The sequence below is a fragment of the Haliaeetus leucocephalus genome, unplaced genomic scaffold, assembly GCF_000737465.1.
Source record: "Haliaeetus leucocephalus isolate CR32 unplaced genomic scaffold, Haliaeetus_leucocephalus-4.0 Scaffold251, whole genome shotgun sequence".
NCBI lineage: Eukaryota > Metazoa > Chordata > Aves > Accipitriformes > Accipitridae > Haliaeetus > Haliaeetus leucocephalus.
Genome location: NW_010972687.1, coordinates 11,475,715 through 11,495,419, shown reverse-complemented (window position 1 = coordinate 11,495,419; position 19,705 = coordinate 11,475,715). Strand labels below are relative to the sequence as shown.

The 19,705-nt window shown below is 38.1% G+C and overlaps 1 protein-coding gene across 1 annotated transcript in view; it reads left to right on the top strand.

The window, feature by feature from the left end:
• Positions 1–19,705, top strand: part of AUH (AU RNA binding protein/enoyl-CoA hydratase) — a 116,925-nt gene that overhangs the window by 900 nt on the left and 96,320 nt on the right. The window contains exons 2-3 of the mRNA XM_010568748.1: positions 7,554–7,621; positions 7,719–7,806. Of these exons, the coding sequence (XP_010567050.1) occupies positions 7,554–7,621; positions 7,719–7,806 (156 nt within the window). The remainder of the gene's footprint in view (positions 1–7,553; positions 7,622–7,718; positions 7,807–19,705) is intronic.

Sequence of the window (19,705 nt, the reverse complement as noted above, 5' to 3'; positions counted from 1 at the left end):
GACTTTGTGGCAGGGTGCGGGGAACTGCCGGCATGGCAGTTGCAGAGGTGGGGCGGCTTGGTCTCTCTTGGCCTGTCTTTTTCAGAGTGCCTCAGGGTACGTGCTGCGTGTGCCAGGTACGCCTCTCTGAGGTGGCATCTGTTGGCCACCTTAACGGGAGAAAATGAAGTTTAGCGGCAAACTGCTGCAGTCGTGCAGCTTCCCACACCTGTTACATGGTTGCGTGCGGGGGTTAGAGAAGGACACAGAAGTTGCATCGACGTTTTCTGTTCTGGAAAGTGTGGCTTCAGCGCTCTTGCTCGTCTCATGCTGCTCTCCTAGTAACCATCTTGCCCTCCTCCTTGCTTTTAGCGCTGTCAGCTGCTGCTGACCTTGTTCTATTCAGCTATGCTAAGAGTCTTGTTTTAACCCACCTGCTTAAACAAAGAAAGAAGATCGGTTCTCCAGAGCGGTCTGGAGCCAGTGCATCACAACATGGACACTTTGTACTTCCTCTTCTGGTTTGGTGCTCACCACGTGATCTTCCCGTGGAGGTGTTTCACCTCCTTTTGGTGTTTGTCACTACCTTCCCATTTGGGTGCAGCAGGGCTAGGAATGGTGGAGAAACAGTGCAAGCTCCGTTCCTGAGGATTTATTTTCAGAGACATGATGTTATACCTACTTCTGTGGAGAGGGCCATAGTGTGGAGCTCATCATCTGCAGCACATGAGTCTCTTTATGTAGATAGCATGTCTTGGGATAACCATGTGTTGAGATGCACAATTCAGTTTACATCTCTCAGCATGTAAACTCAAGTTACTTCAGACTTGCTGGAAATCCAGGCAAACGCCTGAGAGTTGAGTATGCACGTACATAGATTTGTACTATACAGAGACGTAACTTTAAAACTTTGAATTTCAGCATGAGGCTTAGAAGATGATTGTTTTTCAAAGGAGAACAGGTTCTGCTTTCGTTTGAGGGAAGGCTTTTCTGTCACTGGTGAGGGTCAGTAAAGTTGATGATGTAATCTGATCCTGAAATCCATTTCTGTCTTGGTGGTTGTTCTGTTCCCAATGCTTTCCAATTCCTTAAAGATATACTTCTTTAATTCTGTTTTCTCAGCCAGCTGTGGAACTCGGAATTAGTTTTAAACATCTATTTTAATTTTTTAAGGTTATTTTAAATTGAGGAAAAGGCAAGGTGGGAGGAAAGAAGAGTTCGTAAAATGTTGAAGGAGTGTTTTTGTTTGTTTTGTGCTTTTCCAACAAGAGGTAGAAGATACTCGAGTACTACCTAAGATCAAGATTTTTATTTCTGCTATTAGACAACAAGCAATAGAAGTAGGTACTGTGTTCCAGCTGTTCAGTCAGCTAGGAATCATTGCTTTTGCAATGTCATGAAGGTGTTTTGTACTGTGTATCTCCCTGAAGTTCATTATTGGGTGTTTCTGATGCAGACGATGTAAGTTTGATTATGCAGAGAATTGAAGGAGGTTTTTGAAGAAAAGGTGCACAGATAGCTAAAGTTTTGCGTGCCAATAGCCCACCTGTTTTTATTTTTTTCTGTTGAAAAACTCTTTTTGGAGTTGTTTTTTCTTTCCTTCTCAGAATATACATCTTCGTTAAATGCATCATTAAAAATGCCCCCAAACATGCAGATTGCTTTTGGAGTGTTAAATCAACTGGCGCTATCATAAGGAAGGATTCAATCAATGTATTTTTAATTCATTAATTCTCTTCAGGAGAAGGGATTTTCTTTGGCTTTGCCTTTCAGAAGGACATAGAAACAAATACTATTTGCTAATAAAGCATAAGAACAAGGGTCTTAGAAGTAAGCCAGAAGGAGACATAAGTTTCATATGCCTCTTTCAGCAGCACAAAGAGCACACCACGTTTCTGCGAAAGAAACATGTCTGTGCTTCCTCCCCATGCTGCTACTGCACATCCTCCTCCTCGCCTTGTGTGTCAAGTTCATCTATCTTTATCTGCTTACAGCATGTAATACCCTTGCTGCATTAGGATGCTAACTCCATATAAGCCCCTGTGGTCTTTCTTGCTCTTCCCTGACCTACCATTCCTTTTTCCACCAGTTCAGGTTCTAGACCTTCCTGAGTGGGACCCCAGTGCTGTTGCCTCATCATATTCTTCCATTACATACTTCTTGACTACACACAGGGACAGATACTGTCCCTCTGGCTACCTTTTATGGCACACATGCTCATTTGTGCTGTGATTATGCTTTTGTCCATGCCTAGTCTTTCTGTGCTACTTGGAGAAGGATGTGTTGTCCAGGGGCTTTTACAGCTGAGGGTGCTGGGGAGACAGGAAAACTGACAGTAACTGCCTCACGTGGAGGCACATATCTTGCAGCTCTACACAAATCATTCCCTGCAGATGAAGTAGTAAACTGTCCTGCTTCCTAACGCTTACATGTGATTCATATACTACAGTTTTTGGAAAGTTGTTAAACATAAACTGAAATGAGACTATCTTTGAAATGGCTATTTATTACAATTTTAACTCAAGACTTTCCAGCTTCCAAATTTGAACTGAACTAGAATACAAAAGATGTGAGATTTTTGAAGAATGTGATTGTAAAATTCCTGTGTATTCTGAACAACATGTTGCAACTCGTGAAGCTTTTAGTATCAGTTTTCTATGAGTTTAGGTGACTGTCAGTGCATTAATATTTTTTAATTAAATACATATCTTTTGCTTTATTTGAGATTGTATTTGATTATCACTAGGGCTGAAATATATTACAACTATTTCAGAACTTTTAGCCAAGTTACATTAGTCATCCCATTACAAATTGTAATGCACTTAGGGCTTTTGGTCTTTAAGTTATAGATGGAATTAGGAGAAATATCTCTGTAGTCTTGACTCAAGTGTTGCAGTGTGACTTTCTGGAATGTGATATAAATATTTGTAAAATTTAGATTTTACACTAGAATGACTCTTTGTGCTTAAATTTTTCAGCTGGTTTTAGTTGAGTTAGAGTATGTGAGACAGCTTTTTGTCCTCATCAGTTAGAATTTTAACATACATAGAATGAGCAGAACAAATACGCTCTCAGTTGAAGTTGTTTCGTCACAGGTTGGAAACTGATAGCTAGCTGATAAATCGGAAAAGCTTTCCCTTTTTTTTTTTTCTCTCTTTAAATAAAGCAGTGCTGAGCAGATGAGATCTACTAATTTAAGAAGTGCAGGAAAGATTTTTAAGTGGTGTTTAGTGATAAAAAAGGTGCAGGTACACAGGATTTTGGAAAGTGTTTTGGTGTTTTTTTTAAAAGTACCACCTCATACACATCTGTATGATTTTGCACTTAATAGTTCCTGGTAAGGCAGTCAATGGAAACCACTAGAATTGTGCATGATACACTCACCATAGATTCTTGTTTTGCTTAAGAAACTATTCTAGAATAATAAATATCTAAGTCAACTTGTCTACCTTCGTTTATCTGAGTAGTTAAGTGAGACAAGCTTAAAAATAACTTACCTCTCTTTGACCCTCCCTCCATTTTTCAGTGCATAATTCAGATATTTAAATTTTTTGTTATGAAAAAGTACATTTGGATAGATCATTTGTGTGTGTATACTTAATACAAATAGATGTATTTCCATACTTTTATACAGATTTAGTGAATCTAACTCAAAGTTACTAATATGAGTGTAAAGACAGGATTTATTTGTAAGTAACCATTTAAATGTGTTTCTACCAAGCACTGAGGAGTATTTTTTGAAAACAAAAAAGTACAGAATAAAACAGATAAAAATCATTATTTAAAGTAAGATTTCCTGTGTGCTGATATTAACTGTAGTTAAACCATGATCTAATCACTTCACTTACATTGGTCCACCCTGTTTTGTACAGTATAGAAAGAAATATGATCTTCTCTCTCAGCAGTTTTGAGTAATGATAGCATCATATGTTTTTTGCTGTCACTCTTAAAATAAAAGAACCTTTCAGTATGAATTACTCATATGCAAATCCCAAATTTCATGTACGCTATGAAATGAGGATGTTGCTGGGAATTTAGAGGTATTTTGAAGCTATCTTTCATATATTTACGTATCTTTATCTCACTGAAAGACATTTTTTGTTTTTATTACATATGACTTAATATAATTTTCTCTTAAACATTAAGAATTATATCACAGGCAGCTTTCCCTTTTGACAAAGGTAACTTATAAGCAGAGAACATACTGTGCATTTGCATACGTTTTTCCTCTGATGGTTGGCTAGGCAAGTAGTACACAGGGATTTTACTGCTTATATTAGACAGCATTGGGAGTCATCCTAGTCCCTTGGAGAGCCTAGCTAATAGGGTGAAAGTTAGTTTTTGATTTGTGGATGTAATTTTTAATAGATGTACATTATTTGCTGAAGTGTATTCTGAAATGATGTGGAGATGTCTCCCAGGAAAAACTATGAAATTGATACTGAGTTTAGCATTATGTGAATGCTTCTTCCTTCTTAGTACATCTGCCACTTCTTTGACACCAAACAGATACTGGAATTTTTTTATTATTATTATTTCTACTGATATTTGTTGATGAATGTGATGATGACTTTTAAATTTTTTTTTTTTCTTTTACAATAGATTTTTCAAACAATTTAAAAAAAAAAGATTTTGGAAAGCACACCTATATGTGGGTGCTTTAGGAAGAATGAACCATGATTAAATGCTGCAGATGATGTAACAGGTATTTTAAAATACAGAAAACCAATAAGGTTTTCTGTATAACTAACAATATTTGTCGAAATGGTTACCTGTATAGCAGTATTGTCTGGATATTTTGCTTTTTTTGTTCTTTTTTGTTTCTTTAGAATTGGGTTGGTGGGGCTCTGCTGTGTTACGTGGAGCCTGATTTTTCCTTTTTGCCCTGGTTAGGGAAATTTATCTCATCTGAAATTGATATGCCCATGTGGCCAGTGGTTTAAATCCTGTTGAATGTGCAAAATAAGGAAGTCTTGCCTTAAACAGTGTTTGCCAGGAGATTCTTGGGGTGGGCTGTGGAAGGGAGAGGTATTACATTCTCAGCGGGAAGTCAGGAAGTCTATTTTTCAATTTTTGTTTTGTGACTTTGAGCACATACTTAATCTGACTGTAGTTTGGTCACTGATTAATACATTGGGAAAACTTTCCAAATGTTACTGCAGCATTAAAAAAACTAAGAATTTGTTTTAAGGATGCCCAAGTACTATAGTAATGGCATATTAGAACAACACTGACTTAAAGGAGAATTCTAGGAATGTCTTTCTGTATAAATCACTGCAATGTATAGTTTTCTCTTGTAAACCTTTTATGCTTTTCCTGTTGCAGTTCTTGTTTCATCTTTTTTTCCTATTTAGAGAAACAGAACAGCTGTGGGGGTGTCATCTTATTTACCTCTTATTTTTCTGGAGGGGGAGGCAGAAGTGCTAGATCTATGATTTGATACGACACTGCTAAGAAGAATCAACCTGTATGATTTGTCTTCAAGGATCACACCTTCGTAGGAAAAAAATATTAAATGTGCTTTGATGTTAATTGGAACTTCATTCTGAATGCACTAATATTGATGGTGGAGCCGCAGTCTTTGGGCTCTGATGGGGGAGAAGAAAAATACAAGTGTAATTAAAAAGCATCATTGCTGTTGAAAAAAACATGCTTCTGAAAAGGACTATTTCCTAACTGAGAAACAGTTTGGGAGGATAGCATCTCTAGTTTATTCAAACATCGGATTTGCCATGTGCCTTAGAGTTTAAAATCAAAGCCAGGTCAAGTGTCTTTTTGTTGCTTTAATGTGTGGTGCTGCTTTTGCCTAATCTACTTGCATTGAATGAGTGGAATATTTGAATTTGGAGTAATACTCCTGAAGAGTTAGTTGAGACAATAGAGGAAAAGTGCTACAACGCTACTCCCGTTTGCTTAACAAAACATAAATAAATGATGCGTTTGCAAGTGTTGAATAAGGACCCTTGCAGGAGGTCCTAGGTGAATACCTCCAGCCTTGGGGGTGAACAGGTGGGAATTTAGGCTTACAGAACAAGGGAGTGAAGGTCATCTGTGTTAGCCAGGCTCCTCTCCCCTTTTAAGAGGTATCTATACATAGCAGTTGATTATACCCTGGGAGCAAGCAAGAGGCGTGTATGCTCTATTACTTGGGTTTAACCATTTTTATTTGAATCTTGAGAGTGAGTGATAGCTGCTGAATAGAGGACTTCGGTTTTAAATTGGTAGCTGCAAAAGGAGCAGGAGCTCTCTTTAATGTCCTTTTGTGTGGGTGCATGTGTGCATATGTGTAGGAGGAAGTCCGAGGGGAGTGGACTCAAGCACTGATGGGTCAGTCCTTTGGGAGGACAGGTTTCCCTGAGATAAAAGAAGTAGTATGTGCTGAGATCACAAGATAGGCACCCTGTGGAGGCTACGAGAACCAGATTACGTATAGATTATAGGTGCGAAGCAGAGTGGTGAAGCAGTAAATATCCAGGCAAATACTGAGTTTCTGGAATTTCTTTTTTCATCCTGTAGATTGATGGTAATACTGTGAGCATTTTTGTTTGAGGTAGAGAGCTCCCTTTTTGTCTTCCATTCCTGGTTCCTGTCCTAGTCCTTTGTCTTTCTCCCCTTAGCCCTGCATTATCCAAGTGATGAAAAAAAAAAGGAAAGAAAGAAAAAAAAAAAAAAAAGTCCTGAGTCATCAGACCTTACCAGGGCTGGATAGATTTAATAGGACTGTGTGCTGGTGTTTAGAATTCTGGGAGTTGTAGTGTGTTCAGGAAGTAATTGTCTAAAACGTTGCTATAGGCTTGGTAAACTTAAGACATTACCAGGATAAACTTTCCAGAGTTTTCCCATTTGATAATCATGCCTGTTAAACCAAGGGGGGCGAAATAAGGACAAACCAATGGTGTTTCTGCTGCAACTCTCACACCAATGCACATGTAATCAGTCAGTGAGACAGCTGATCCCTAACTGGACTAAGGGAGCTCTGAATGTGTCATTGGAGCTGTGTACCAAGCATTGAGCACAGTTTTTGTGTCTTGGGGGAGCATTTTTATATGATTTTTTTCTTTTCAAACAAAAATTCAGATTTCCCGTTGGTAGCATTCTTTCTATGTTCGTGACTTCCTTTTACCTGTATCAGAGTTGCTAGTCTTCGCTGTGGTAGCCCTTCTTGCTTTAAGAAGTCTCTGAAGGCAGGCTGTCTAAATATGGAAACATATGCTTTACAATTAAGTATCTTTCCTGATTGCATGTCAGCACTTCACACACAAACATGAAATTTGTGCATGCAGTTGCGTAATTATACATTCAGCCTTTGTAAGCATTATTTCCATAGGAAGGTGTTAGGGCCATATTTTTGTTCTTAAAACAAATGTCATTTCTGTTGAACATTGAAATGTTTAACGTTGGAAAATGTAAGTAAATTTATTTTCTTTCAAAACCTCAATAGTTAAGTGATTACACTAGCTTTTTTTTTTGCAGTCCTCAATGATGCTTTTTCTATAATTTCAAAATAATAATTTACATAGATAATTTATATTTTACTACGTTGTAAAGATGATACAATTTTTCTTCCCCTACAGGAATTGTGGTGCTTGGATTAAACAGATCTCAAGCCAAGAATGCACTTAACAAAAATCTTTTAAAAATGGTAAGTGAAAAGAACAGTTTTTACTATAAAGGTGAAGTATTGGAATTAAGCACTTTAAAAAGTGTTTGGTTATCCCCCTTCCTCCTTTTCTCTGTAGATGTCAAAAGCTGTGGATGCTTTGAAATCTGATAAGAAAGTACGAACTGTTATATTCCGGAGTGAAGTCCCAGGGATATTCTGTGCTGGTATGCAAACTTAATTTTCCTGAGAAGCTGGAAATCTGTATATCGTATTTCACCAAAAAAGCCCAGATTCCAAGGAAACATGTATTTTGTATATATTCATCTCAGTAGCAAACAAAACATTTTTGTATGATTTTCTTTCATTGTTAACAAGAACCAAATATTGGTTTTATTCTTTCTGTGTCATAAAGTATTTCAAAATATGTAATAGGTTACTCATGATGGTGGAAAATTATTTAATTGAGCTCGTAGGAAGTCTTGCATGTACTTCAGAATGAGGACCAAATAATGCTAGAGGCTATATATATAGAAAGGCTGTATAGAAAGCTGTATCAAAACAATATTTTAAACACATTATATTAACTTTTAATTGAAGAAACATACTTAAAACTCATTATGAATGTGACTGTTACTGCAGGCTGAATGTATTCTCAAATTAAAAAAAAAAAAAAAAAATCACACCAAAACAAAAAGCACACACCCCAGCCCACATAACAAGCAGTATATATGTCTTGCCAAAGTGCTCAGGAAAATAAAAGCTCTCAACTACCAAACACTGGGAAACAGAATTTGTCAACATGTCAAAATCAATTGAAGCAGCCTTGTCTTTTGTGGATATTGAGTGAATAGTCTCCTTGCTTTCAGATGTTCTATCCAGTTCTTAATTTGTTCAAATTTAATATAAATCCATTTGAAAGTGATAACAGGAGTAAGTCAGTTTCTTCTTTCCAATATACAAATAGAATTGCCTGGTAAGAGGAGGAGATCAGTTCTAAAATCTTTCTTGCCTGATCATTTATGCAGTCATTAAGCTTGCTAGCCACACATAATTAATTCAGTTTTAAATGCAAAATGGTTTTTCCAATTTTTACATCTGTAACATATGTAAGTACTTTTAGTGGCATTTAAAATTCTTTTTTGTTGTTTTTAATAAGTCTGTTTTCATCCAGATACAGTTTGTCACTTGCAGGACTTGTGAAAAGAATTGTCTTAGAAAAAGGGAATAATCAATTCAGCATTTAGTAATACATATAAACAGGTTAAATATGTGTGTATTAATCAGCATATTTAATTTAAAAGTTGTATTTTATTTTAAAATAAAAAGTTTTAAAGATCAGTTACTAATAATAATATTCAGGAAAAAAAGCTTAAAAGCTGTGGTTTTTGAACTGATGAAGAGTGCAGCATCAGAGCAACACATGCAAATGGGTTTTCAGGTTAGGTGTTAATGTACTTCATATAAAAAGGTGGCCATTAGTTGAGATTTGTTATAAACTGTTTTTTTTTTTTAACCTAATATTTTTATTTAACATTCATGAATTTTATGGTAGTGTTATATAGAAAATATGACAGCAGAAATACTCATTTTGAGGGAGAGGATCTCAGGTATGCTATTAATGTTGTATTTATGAACTTCAGGTACTTCTCTAGTGTTCTTTGTTGGCTGACTTTGCAGAGCTGTTTTGGTATTAAGAATTCACGTAGACATTTTTGCCCGTTTGTCTGGCTAAAAAAAAAAAGCAACTTAGAGGATGTATACACAGCTGACTGTAGACAAGATGCTATGTGTGAACATTAGGAAACGAAATTAGCCCTGAAAAGAGGAATGCGAAAGACTGGGGCTGGATAGCTGTGGCTGGATAGCTGTGTCTGGATCTTAAACCAGGGAGTAGCGATAGGGTGTGGACCAGGTATCAGTAATTTAAAAAAAAAGTGACAGGTTAAAGGAAGGTCCTACGAAAGGAAACTCCTGCAGCTGAACCAGTGAAATAAAGGATGTTCCAACAGTAGTAACTGAAATTCAGGGTGAACCAGAACACTTGAGGCAGAGTTTGTCAATGAAAATAGGCAGAAAGGTCTCAGTGGCTGGATGGGTTGCTTCTATAGATGACTTTAAGGGGTTTCTGTAAAGAGAATGAAACTAGAGAAAGCATAATGGGACATGGAGAAAACAGGTAACGGCTTAGGGTAGTAGGATGAAGGGAAGAACATACTGGATGTAACAAGGCATTTTCTGGAGGAGACTTAGGAAATTCAGTAGGACAGAAGAAAGTGTTTTCAAGCTTAAATGTTAAAGGACAATGTGTTGTTTCAAGAACACTTAACTCCTTAAAAAAATGCAAGGATCATCTTGTGAATTGTTGTTGCATTTTCTTATGCATTATAGTGCAATTCAATTAGGCAAAACTTTGAATATTTGTTTTATTTTTTTATTTCTTCAGTTATATTTTCTTGCTTGCATGCATGGGAATGTATGTTTTTAAAAATACATTTTTTATGATGATTTTTTGGACCACCGTATGATGTTTTACAGACCGCAGATTGAGAAACTTTGTCCTAGAATGTAATTCCCTTTTATGTGTGGAATGAAATCCAAGATCCTTAAATCTTGCCATTCCTTAGCTATCAACAAAAATCTGTGAAAGGCACAAGCCAAGTGTCTTGTTTCCTTCTAAGGGCTAGTCCACAAAACATGACATCCAACTGTTTTTCACAAAATGGCAGTGTGGGTGATTGAAAGATTTAAACTCTGTTCATGACTGATGTGCATTTGAGTATGATTCCAAATTATGCAATTCTCACATGGTGAAATGGGAGAAGAAAAAAAAAAAGGAATTGTATAAGAGAATATAGAGATGTGCCAGCAATTGTATCCTTTCATTTTTGCATAAAGATTCATTTTGAATCTTTTACTGCTGCATTCTTTGTATCTTCTTTCTTACGCTCTATACATCCATGGGTGCAGAAAGTTCCTCATTAAAGCTCTAGTACTGATGAAAAGGGACACCTAGAAGTCAAAGAAGAGCTTGGCTGGGGTTAAAGATGCATTATGTCTGTGAGGCCTTCTTGTGCTTCAGTCAGAAGTGCTCTGGCTCTGAGTCACTTCTTGTCCCCTTTCTTTCTCTGTCTAAACCCAAATAAATATCTGGAGTGAACACGTATGACCAGTCCTGGCCTATGTAAGCTTACACTATGTGCCTGCTCAGTTCTGCAGCCAAGGCAGGTGAGTCTGTGCAGGAGTCTTTTTATTTTGTGGCAGCCTTCCATCCTTGAGGAAGGCGCAGTTTGTGCATGGGGTAAGGCAGGTGGCCCATGGGTAAAAAGTCTGTGGTCAAGTAATTAAGAGCTGTGCTGTGTTCACACAAGGGGCTGAATTACATTTACATAGGGAGTTTGAACAGCTTCATTTTTCATTATTAATGGAATTTTAACATGTATATTAGTGATATCACTCGTGTAGTTTTGTGAGCAGATTTTCAGAATTTTTCACCTTTAAAAAATTTCTGGAAGTGTAAATGTGTGCATAGTACTGTTGGGAGATATGGTACTATGAGGAAGGGAGGAAGGACTGTCTGCAAGTTTTTGCAAAATCTTATTTTGGAGTGGCAGTGTATTCTGGAGACAATCTTACAGCTTCTTCTGATCTGAACCATGTGAGGTCTGGAAGAAGGTATAAATAAAGTACATTGCTCAAGAGCTACTTTTTTGGTTTTCAGATAGTGTTCGATAATATTTGTGGCCTGAAGAGTTAAACAACCTAATATTGCATGTTAAAGCTTTTGTCGTTCAGTTTCCTAAGGCTTTGAATAAAAGGCAAAGTAATATTTATAGAACTTCCAGTTATTATAGAATTTCATATATGGAAATGTCTTGGCAAGCTGAAGCCTGCCATGTGATTCCAAGTCTTCTTTCATTCCCCACCCTGCCCTCCCCGCCCCTTGTCTGTATGTTTGGTGAAATGGGGATTACGTTATATTTTGCAATTACAAACTATGGATATTGGAGATCAGATAATATTCTTTTATTTTTAAACAGTTTGATTTGTTGATAGTTACAGTAATTAAAGAAACAGACTCCTTTTATATTCTTTTCTTTCACCCTTTTCACCTGCTATTCCTTGTACTGTTGTTTCCCTTAGGACTGTCATGTTCCTCCAGCCTGCTTTTCAGGTCCTGTCAAGAAGGCACTTGGATGCGTTTTAAAAACTTTATTCCTCATGTGTTTGTCTTAGGCAGTAACTTACTGGCCCATAGTCCATTGGTTGAGTTTACAGCTCATACTCATAAATAAAACCCCATGCTACTGTTTTACAGCTCAGAGTAGTTACTGGTTTATTTTCCTTCCTCTGGTGCCTGGCCAACAGGGACAGTTGCTTCACTCTGACTGTCCCAGTCCAATCAGAGATTGTTTCCTTCCTAGAAGTACACATGTGAGTTGTCAGTTTCCCTGCATCCATCCACCCTCTGCTGATATGCAGAAAAGTTCTGCTATCTTATATGGGAGGAGAATGAAATGCTGTGATTCCCTAGAGGAACAGACCACTTCTGGATTTCTTTTTGCATGCAAGACTTAGAAGGAGAGCTTTCAGGGGCAAGAACCTCTAACTTCTTAAGATTTTTTTTTTTGTGACTGTGTTTAGAATATAATTGTTAAGAACAGGCTCTTCGGTATTGCTTCTCCAGAGTGAACTGCACTAATTGAAATAGAGGTTGTGAGATTGATTAGTTATTTGCTTTGTATATGAGTGCACACAAAGAAGGAGAGCTTTAGGGCAATTTTTAGTTGACAGACTTGAAAAAATCTTGTTCTTTGGAGATGTTATTTCAGAAATCTTTGACATATATCACAATATGGAGAGTTAACATTTTTTGTTGTAACCGTCTTTCAAGACAATTTGAAAAATTTGGGTATTGGAGCTCTTCAAACTGCTTTGACCTAGAAGTTGCTTGGCCAATAAAGCCCACTCTTGGAAAAGCGGAAGTAATCTTTCTGCCAGCAAAAATTCATCATTTGGGTCTGTGGTGTGAGTAAAGCCAACACAAGTGCTTTTCCTGTTGGCATAACTTGTCTACATCAGAATTTTGTTTCCAGCACAGCTGAATTGGCTGTATGGCGTATGGTTCCTGGCTGCCATTTCCAGCTGGTGTAGTTTTTCTGGCAGAAGTTTACGAAGTAGACAAGCCTGGTAGAGCAGATCCTTGAAGCCTTCTTCGCTTATGAGGTTTTGATGTGGAGGAGGAGAGGAGTTTCATAATAGCTCTCAAATGCTTGACCTACTCTTATTTTTGTAGAACTAGGAAGAGTAGTACGGAAGTATTACTGGGGGTGTAGTCTCTTTTTTTCCCTCCATTCTCTGTTAAGTAAGCAAGGAGGGGGTATATTTTCTGAGAGCATATTTTGGTCCTCCAGATCCCAGTTTCTGCACAGGAACTGAGAAAAGAGTTCATATATTACTCCACTGTTCCCTTCTGAGGATTCAGATCACATATGTAAATATTTTAGTGTCTTCTGAATAGTTTTGTTGCTGTACATACATTTCATGCCCCCAAATAAATGCCTTCAGACTGTAGCTAGGTTCTTTCCTCTTTTTTTCATTCCAGATGTTCACCAAGGCTCAGATTCAAACTGATGCTAGCTGCTTGTAGACTACTAGGCTCAATGACAGTTGCATTTTCCCTAGAGCAACATGAGTTATGTGAAATGCAGCAGGTTGGTCAGCAGTGTGACAGCTATGTCTTGTGAATGTGTGCATAGTAATTTGTTGAGTCTGGAGTCTGCAGCTTGCATTTCTCTGACATCGGTTGTTTTACTTCCTAATTTTGTTTCTGATGTTCTTCTGAAAGAACTAATAGCTGTCATGATTTTTTAGAGCACATGTTGAACAACCGAGCCAATAAAGAGTGCAGTTCGGATTGTGGTTTGATGCCCTAGTCTATTCACGAAAAAATCCCAATAAGAAAAACTGGTTTAAATGTCTTTCTTTTGGAAGTACCTCAGTCACTCCTTTGCCTTCTACCCTGAGGAGGTATACTGAATTTCAGAAGAAACTGGAATGACTGCGGAGTTTTGAGAGCTAGAAACGTTCATCTTAAACGAAAGTTTTTCTTGGCCTTAAGTATGGCAGAGCTGCTGTGTTCCTAATTGATCACTTACATGATTCTAGTATTGGAATGTAGTTCAGATGAGTTCAGCATGTTATTTGATACATGTTATTCTGCCCATGGTTTACCTTAACCTTGTGGCTAATTGTAGAACAAGGTACTGGGAAATCAGCAAATAAAAATTGCTTGTAGATAATGCAGCACATGGTGGCACAGTAAGTAGCTGCATGCTCGGTTTATGCTGCAAAACCAGACAAATATACATATATCTTTTAGCTGCAGAAAAAATACAAATGGGAGGTTACCAGGAACTTTTCCAATACGAATATTAGAATATAACCATGCTTGTTTTCTTTATCTCCAAAAGAGTGATCCATTCCTGTTGAGGAGGCAAGCACAAGGAATAGGGTAGGAAGTTGGGTGGGACTGTCAACAGCAGTGCAGTCTTTAAATCAGCTCTAATCAGCTACGAAACTTTCAGCTAAGAATTACTTGTCTGTCTTCTCATTGGTGATGACAGTGCCTGCCCTGAAATTATAGGAAATTTTTTTTTTCATATACTCAGCTTTCTTAAAGTTATTCTGTAGCTGGGAATAGAGTTTTTAAACCAGTGTATTGGGTTTACATAGCAAGGTTTTGGTGGCAGGGGGGTAGCCTTTGTGAGAAGAGACTAGGATAGCAAGCTCCAGCCAGCCTCAGGATGGACCCATGGCTGCTCAAAGCTGTGCCCGTCAGCGATGCTAGTGGCATTTATGTGATAACTTATTTAAGAAATGGTAAAAAACCATGTGCAGCAGCTGTGAGAGAGGAGTGAGAAAAAAACATGAGAGAAACAGCCCTGCAGACACCAAGGTCAGTAAGAAGGAAGGGGAGGAGGTGCTCCAAGCACCAGAGCAGAGATTCCTTTGCAGCCCAAGGAGAAGACCATGGTGAAGCAGGTTGTCCCCCTGCAGCTTATGGAGGACCACTTTGGAGCAGATATCCACACTGCAGCCTGTGGAGAATCCCATGCTGGAGCAGGTGGACATGTCGTGAAGGAAGCTGCAGCCATGAAGAGCCCTCTCAGGAGCAGGTTCCTGGCAAGAGCTGTGGCCTGTGGATAGTAGCCTATGCAGGAGCAGATTTTCTGGCAGGTGTGGACCATGGGGGACCCACGCTGTAGCAGTCTGTTTCTGAAGACTACCCCATGGAAAGGACCCATGCTGAAGCAGTTCTTGAAGAACTGTGGCCCGTGGGAAGGACCCATGTTAGAGCAGTTCGTGAAGGACTCTATCCTGTGGGAGGGACCCTGTGCTGGAGCAGGGGAAAAGTGTGAGGAGGAAAGAATGGCAGGGAAGAAGTGCTGTGGTCTTACTGCAACCCCCATTCCCCATCCCCTCTGCGCTGCTCAGCAGCCAGAAAAGAGGTAGAAGAGTTAGTAGTGAAGCTAAGCCTGAGAAGAAGGAAGGGTGGGAATAGATGTTTTTAGTTTTATTTTTGTTTCCCGCTACCCAACTCTATAATAAATTGGCAATAAATTAAGTATATCTTTCCTAAGTCGAATCCAGTTTGCCCATGATGATAACTAGTGAGTGATCTCCCTGTCCTTATCTTGACCCACAAGCTTTTCATTGTATTTTCTCCCTGACCTTACTGAGGAGGGGAAGTGAGGGAGCGGCTTGGTGGGCACATGGCAGCCAGCCAAAGTTAACCCACCACATCCAGTTATTATGGATTTTCCAAAATAAGACTGAGGCAAGCAAGACCTTTATTCTTGAGGAACTATGAAATTGAGAATGGACTGGTCATATAAACTCTGAGATGCTTGCGTAAAAATTGGGCCAAATAAGAGTAGTCAGGAATTTTTGTCTCAGGTTGAGTGAGTAGTGACCAGTACTGTGTAATTAGGACTGTACAGAAGCTAAAGTGGATTAACTTCGACAGAAGAGACTAAATCTGTTTCTTCCATCCCTTACTTGAGATGCAAGATTCTTTTCATCAGGCTTGTGCAGGATATCTGTTTACAGGTCTCTCTCTTCCTACATTGTGTGCTGTAACCACTTGCCTATGAAGTACTGTGTGTCCCTCTCCTCTACTTTTTAAGTCCTTTAATGACAACTTTAGCTTAGTTACTCCTTTAGTGCCAGGAGCAATCTATAAAAACATTCTATTTCTGTCTGAGAGACTCCATTCTTCTGCTGATTGAAGACTGTTTGAACTGAAAGTACTTTCAACCACAGTGTACTTTTCTCCTGTATCAAGGTTTTTCATAGGCTCTAGTGGAAGTAGAGACAACTTTATTCATAGCTAATACCACCACAGCATAAAACTTTTTTTTTTAAGTTTCTGGTAATTGGTTGTATTCAGCTGGGGTGCTAGTTGTGGATATTTCTATGCAATTTTTCTTCCATTTTTGGTCTTGAATGAGCTGTAGACTGTAGCTCACTGTGATTTGTGAGCACAAAGCTGAACAAATTTAAGATCAGGCCATTAGTGAAAGATAAATTATGAAAGCCAGCTAGAGAGCCATCTTTCTAGCAATGTTTTTCCTTGATTGCCATAATTTTGGTATTTGCCTTTTCAAGCTGATGAAACAGAACATCTGACCATTCCTTTTCTTGTGTAGCTTGTGATATCTGATTAAAAAATGGAAATGTAAAATGTTAATTTATCTGAATAATATAAGCATTGTTCTTTCTCCTTCCCCATTAGAATTGAAACCATCTTGGACTTGAGATCCATGCTTTTACTTAAGATTTACCTAAAAAACCCAAATTGGTCCGAATTGGTTCTCATGCCAAGCAGAATCAACATTTTTGTGGACAGTGACTTAATAGGAATGATCAAGCTAGTGCTTTACTAGTGTAAGACTTACCTGAGGCTGGACTCTGTAATACAATCCCATGGAACTACAAACCAACACCTACTTCAGTTATTTGAAATGTGGGGTTATTTTATATGATGGATATCTGTCTTTAGAACTAATTTTGAGCAACAGAGGACTATACGGTACTTGGTGTCATTCAGCTGCCTTATGTGTGCTGGAATGTATAAAAGCAGAATTAAAGTGTATCTTTGGCTATTGGAGAAAATAGTGAGGTTGTGGTAAGTTTTAATTGCTGATAAAAAAATTATTCTGTTTAACTAGTTTACTGGATTGTTTTAGGCTTTTAATCCATTAGAACAAATGCACACAATGAATGTGATATTTTATGGAAATAGTTTTTTTCAGTGAAAACCACCTAAAAATATTAAATTCTAGGTAGAAGATGTATTTCTTAGAGAGTGGCATTTGGTTAGTTCTTTAGTTTAACCAGAGGAGGGTAACAGAAAACAGGAATGGTTTTCCTAAAGCCCTTAAAAAAAATTATCGTAAAAGCATGGGAAAAACTGATCAAATTCAATGCCTAAAATCATTACGTTGAAATATTAGGTACAAAATAATTTGTTATTATGTTTTGGAGAAGCAGTCACAAAACATAAATGTACTGGTGAAAAGAGAAATTTGTTTGTTTGGATTCAGTGTATGGCAGTCAGAGTTGTTCTCCAGGCCATCCTCTCTTTTAAGTAGCTGTACAGAAAACTTACAGTGACAAACATCTGAAGGATACATTTGACCATTATGAGTTCCTTTCCTACATCTAGTTTAGACTAAGTTGAGTGAAATTTTTGGAAGTGCAGCTTGCTTTTTTTAATGGAAGATAGAGAGTTTGAGCCTAACTTTAGAGCTACGACTTTTATAACGAAATGACTGAATGTCATTTCATTAATGAGAATAAATATATCCATAAAGCTTCTAAATAAGCAAATTAAATAGGATCCTGAACAGTTGGAGAACTTCTGCAGTTTTTTTGAGATGCTTGAAACTGACACAATGCTCAAGATCTTTTGGGTTGTTACAGAAATGATACAGAAGTCTTCTGAGTAGAAATGTGTAGTGAATTGGTGTGCAAACTTGACACAAGCAGGAGCTGTGTAGAAGTATCTTCAGGTGTGTCCCAGAATTTAAATGAAAGTGACATCTTGTCAAGATGATTATGAAGCAGTGAAAGGCGCCTCACTTGAATACCTAGAGTAGTGCAATGTGCATGCAGACCTTACTTGAAGTGCTGTAATGCATTTTCAGATACTGAAGTCTTTTCTGGAGTGGATTTTACCAGAATAGACTAAATTAAAATGGAAAAGGTACCAGATGGATCCAGAACATTTTATATTGGGACAACTATGTTCTGCAGTGGATGTCCTTAGGTAGTCGGACAATTGTTTTCCCAGTTCCCCTTATAAAGACACTCTCCTTTCTGGATATAAAATCTATCTAATTTCTATCTAATCTATCTAATTTCTATCTAAATCTATCTAATATCTATTTTTATTTCAGTATTTAGAGAATAATCAGAAATAGTTTTGCTCTGTATTTGTCATCTTTTTTTAATATGCTTCTCTAAGGTTTGCTCCACAGATGTCTTTGCTGATGTAACTGGCTTATTCAAGCGTGTATGGATTGGAAATGCATCTTTGATAGCTAAATTATGTATCTACTGCAACTGCAATGCATTTAATTTTAGTTTTAAAAATGTGGTCTCTAGTGTTTCTATCAGGTTTATACAAACCCACTTTCTCTAGCTTACATGTGTAGATGACTTCCTGCATTTCATATGCTTGTTACCGTTAGATTTGACTTTTGGAATATAGTCCTTCTGTCACTGCTTAGGACTGCTTAGGAGTTGTTGAACTTTGTGTACAGCTACTAACTTAAATGCATCACACCTTTTTTTTTTTCCCCTTTTCTATCCTCTGTCATTCAAGGTTGTAATTAGATGACTATTGGTGTACATGATACCATGTAAGAAATTTTTATATTGACCTACATGTGTAATGTAGAGATGCGCAGATGAACTTGACTGTAGTAAAGAAGACTTAACTGGAAACCTGCACAACCATCATCAGACCAGCTGTGGTGTCTCTGTGTTTGTATCAAAGTCTGAGGACTGCAAGATTCAGTGCTGCTGAAGTCTTTGATTTGGTAGGGTAGACTAGAGGAGAGGATGCTGTATCTGAACAGTCTTTGTTTCCATGGAAGTGAGCAAAGCCGTCTTGGTATGCTTGAGATTCTCCTGTCCAGGAAGATCCTTAATATGGCATAATTTTTCATCTTTAAGCAAGCTATAAGCTGTGTAGGTTCCTGCAGGTGTATGAGAGCTAGATAACTGTTGATTTAATATCTAAAGCTACAGTAATATCTGTGCAGTCTTTGCTGGTATCTTTAGGTTCTTTGAAGTCCCAAGGCAGTTCAGGTGGGTCCTCTGATACCTGTGTATGTACCAGCTTTCTGTAGGTAGCCCTCTGTAGGTGTTTTGAAGTATTTGAGTTGTTTCACCTGTGGTGAAACAGGCGTTAGCACCTATGTGCTAACAAATGCTTTGACTACTAGTGGTCTTATCTTAAAAGCTTGTACAGAGCATGGCTGGGATGGAGTTAATTTTCTTTGTAGCAGCCCTTATGGTGCTGTGTTTAGATTGGTGACCAAAACAGTGTTGATAAGACACCAGTCATTGTCACTGAACAGTACTTGCACAGCATCAGGGCCCGCTCTGCTTCTCACTCTGCCAATGAGTCAGCTGAGGGTGGGTATGAGGCTGGGAGGGGACACAGCTGGCAAGGCTGGCTTGAATTGAGCAAGGGAATATTCCATAACATATGATGTCGTACTCAGCAGTAAAACTTTTTTTTCCAAGGCAGACCTTGCTCAGGACTGGTGAGGCTTTCATCTGCTGGTGGTGGTTGATTGCTTTTGCATCATTTGTTTTCTTTTTTTTCCCTGTACTTATTAAACTGCCTTTATCTCAACCCAGGAGGTGTTTCCCCCTTCACCCCCCTTGCTTTTGCCATTCCATTTCTCTTTCCCATCCTGCTGGTGGGGAGTGAGCAAGCAACTGTGTGGAGGCTTACCTGCCAGCCAGAGTCAAACCCAGTACAAAACTACAGTTTTGTATGACAACAGCAATGAAATCTTGAGCTGTTAGCTGGGGTAGCTTCAAAAA